At 41.1% G+C, this 3,315-nt stretch overlaps 1 protein-coding gene and 1 pseudogene across 1 annotated transcript; both read right to left on the reverse strand.

Annotated features, from left to right (window-relative positions):
• Positions 1–1,043: 1,043 nt before the first annotated feature.
• LOC123038157 (nuclear transcription factor Y subunit beta-like) lies at positions 1,044–1,709 on the reverse strand. The gene has a single exon (XM_044462076.1). The coding sequence runs from the start codon at positions 1,707–1,709 to the stop codon at positions 1,044–1,046; it is 666 nt and encodes a 221-aa protein (XP_044318011.1).
• A 98-nt stretch (positions 1,710–1,807) lies between these two features.
• On the reverse strand, positions 1,808–2,456 carry LOC123036943 (annotated as a pseudogene).
• Positions 2,457–3,315: the final 859 nt, after the last annotated feature.

Here is a 3,315-nt window from a genome sequence, read left to right on the forward strand (position 1 = left end):
ATAAATAAGAATTGGAAAAATTGATGTCAGTAGCTTACACACTGCGCGAAATATTCTGATAATCATCAAATTTGGACCGAATTCACCCTATTGTTCCTATGGGAGCTATAAGATATAGACGTCCGATCGTCCGATTTTCAAACTTGATCTGCGTGCACATGTTTTAGGATGATTGTGAAAGTTTCAGATCGCTAGCTTTTAAACTGAGCTCGCAAACGGTATTGAAACAGACGGACAGACGGACATGGCTATATCGACTCCCCTATTGATCCTGATCAAGAATATATACAAACGGAAACGTCTCCTTCACTGCGTTACAAACTTCTGACCAAAATTATAATACCCTCTGCAAGGGTATAAAAAACTAATTAAAACAATATAAATGTACATATAAATTAATATTTAATTTAATTTAGGTATATGAACACAATATAAAATATTATAATTTTTCCTGGCCCAATATTAAATAAATTAGTTCCTAAAAACAATATAAATTTACTCCCATAAGGATTTTAATTCCGTCCCACTTGTTGCCTTTCATGTGAAATCAAATTCAAGCCCAACTGAAATGTGGGCCCCGTGTGGACGTTGAATTCAGGCCCATCAAAGGAAAACAATAACAACATATTTGTAAACAAAGAAAAATCATAAGCCCATTTCGGTCGCTCGCCCACATTCCCCATAAGCCAAAAAATCCGCAATGAGAGCGACCAGTCCAGCTGCAGAATCTCACCATTTAACGTTGATCAAAATTTAGACCCATTTTCATGTTAGTTATTTCTAAGTTTTCGATGACTTAAAAAAAGAGGTCCAATAATTGGACTTCCAGATTCCATAACTTTACCAAATTTAATCCGATTTCAAAGTGGAATACCTCTAAAGAATTGTGTCTCGACTCTCTGAAAATCTGCATTCAAAATTTTCATTTGAACGTTGGTCAAAATTTTGACCCATTTTCATGTTAGTTTTTCAACACCCAACAATTGGCTGTTAATTCTTTAACGAGTCACTATTTTAATTGGTTGTATAATGTTTTACGAGGATCACTTACGTCGAATGTTGTTTGTTGTGGTCGTGCCAATGGCCATGTTGACTCCATGCTGTTGTTGCGGATGTTGCTGTTGTTGTTGCTGCTGTTCATGTTGCTGCTGCTGCAGGAGGGCCAAATGCTGGTGTTGCTGTTGCAAATGCTGATGTTGCTGCTGCTGATTCATGTACTCGTGCTGGATGCGCTCCTGCAACAGTTGCTGTTGCTCCTCGTCGTGTTGTTGCTGTTGCAGATGCTGGGGATGCGAGGTGGGCGGCGGTGGAAGCGGCAGGGCCGCGGGCAAAGGCGGTGGTGGCAGCGGCTGCGAGTGCGGCGAGTCAGGCAGCTCGTCCTGCGTATCATAGTCCATCTTGGGCGAGCAGGCCTCGTAGGCGGGCATACCCAGTTCCGCCGATGCGGCTCCGCTGCTGGCCTTATCGATCCGGTACTTCATGCTCTCCTCGTGCTCGTGCTCATGATCGTGCTCCTCGTCGTCGCAAGGCGGCAGAGCCATAAGCGGAGTGGGCGCGGCCTCCAGGACATTGCTGGGCTGGCACAGATTGGTGGGTTCCTCGGGCGTCGGCGAGTCGTTGAGCATTTTTTGGTCAGCACAGCGGCACTGGCGATTCAGCACATAGTTATCCAAGGCAACATCATACACTGGAAAAAATAAATACATCATTTAGGTTATAAAGCTTAATATGATGATCAATAGGTCTTATAACTAATCTTATCCAACAACAAAAACGCAGTTTCGTTATCTTAAATTATAATATATTTCTCGCTTAGCACTAAATAAAGTACAAATTAACAGTTTAATCCTTTGCACTTTGATCCCGATTTAATAGTCGTAGCTGTTTGTGGTCGTGGTGGTCTCGTCCAGAGGCACGTAGTCTTGCGGCGCTATGTGCTTGTGGCTGGTCCACATGGCGTATGCTTTCTGGTCGGTGGCTGTCAGTGGTTTGAAGTTCTTCGGATCGCTCGTCTCCGACATGCTCAGCTTGGAATTGTAGCGCGTGTACATGAAGATGCGATTGCGCCAGGCGGCGAAGGTTTGCTTCCAGTCCTCCACGTTCTTCACAGCTCCTTGGGGCACACTGTTTAACATGTGGGCGAGTTTGGCCCACAGAGGTTCAGTAAGGCCATCGTGGCGGCGGTGGTTCGACAGCATACAGGGATTATCTTCGAAAAACTTGACGTAAAGCTCCTTTTGGTCCTTGGACATACGCTCCCTGCGTTCTTGAAGAGAATATTTAAAAATTATGTAGGGATTAAGGACTCGAAATAAAAATCACTCTCACTTCTGAAACGACTCATTAGACCCGGCGTATAGGGGGACTGTTGGGTGGGATTCGGTGCATTCATCGGTGGCAAAGGGTGCGTGTAGCTGGGGAATATCTGCTGACCCGGCAAACAACTGCTGCTGATGCTTTTGATTTTGGAAAAAAGATTTTTAAGGGCTGGTGCAAACGTTTTTTGTTAAAAATCTCGTGTTTAAGCCGTCGGCAAACGTTTTTGTCAAAATTAACCATTTTTAAGAGGTGGGCAAACGTTTTTTTAAATTCTTAAATTTCAGGAGATGGGCAAACATGGGGTCATTTTTTATTTTTGGAAAAAAAACGATTTTTAAGGGGTGGGCAAACGTTTTTTGTTAAAAATCTCGTGTTTAAGCCGTCGGCAAACGTTTTTGTCAAAATTAACTATTTTTAAGAGGTGGGCAAACGATTTTTTTTTAAATTCTTAAATTTCAGGAGATGGGCAAACATGGTCATTTTTTATTTTTTCGAAAAAACGATTTTTAAGGGGTGGGCAAACGTTTTTTGTTAAAAATCTCGTGTTTAAGCCGTCGGCAAACGTTTTTGTCAAAATTAACTATTTTTAAGAGGTGGGCAAACGATTTTTTTTTTAAATTCTTAAATTTCAGGAGATGGGCAAACATGGTCATTTTTTATTTTTTCGAAAAAACGATTTTTAAGGGGTGGGCAAACGTTTTTTGTTAAAAATCTCGTGTTTAAGCCGTCGGCAAACGTTTTTGTCAAAATTAACTATTTTTAAGAGGTGGGCAAACGATTTTTTTTTTAAATTCTTAAATTTCAGGAGATGGGCAAACATGGTCATTTTTTATTTTTTCGAAAAAACGATTTTTAAGGGGTGGGCAAACGTTTTTGTTAAAAATCTCGTGTTTAAGCCGTCGGCAAACGTTTTTGTCAAAATTAACTATTTTTAAGAGGTGGGCAAACGATTTTTTTTTAAATTCTTAAATTTCAGGAGATGGGCAAACATGGTCA

The sequence above is a fragment of the Drosophila rhopaloa genome, unplaced genomic scaffold, assembly GCF_018152115.1.
Source record: "Drosophila rhopaloa isolate 14029-0021.01 unplaced genomic scaffold, ASM1815211v1 contig_106, whole genome shotgun sequence".
NCBI classification, from domain to species: domain Eukaryota; kingdom Metazoa; phylum Arthropoda; class Insecta; order Diptera; family Drosophilidae; genus Drosophila; species Drosophila rhopaloa.

What these genes read in the sequence shown, in the direction of transcription:
- LOC123038157 (XM_044462076.1), bottom strand. Translation starts at nt 1,709, where the DNA reads ATGATGTATTTATTTTTTCCAGTGTATGATGTTGCCTTGGATAACTAT.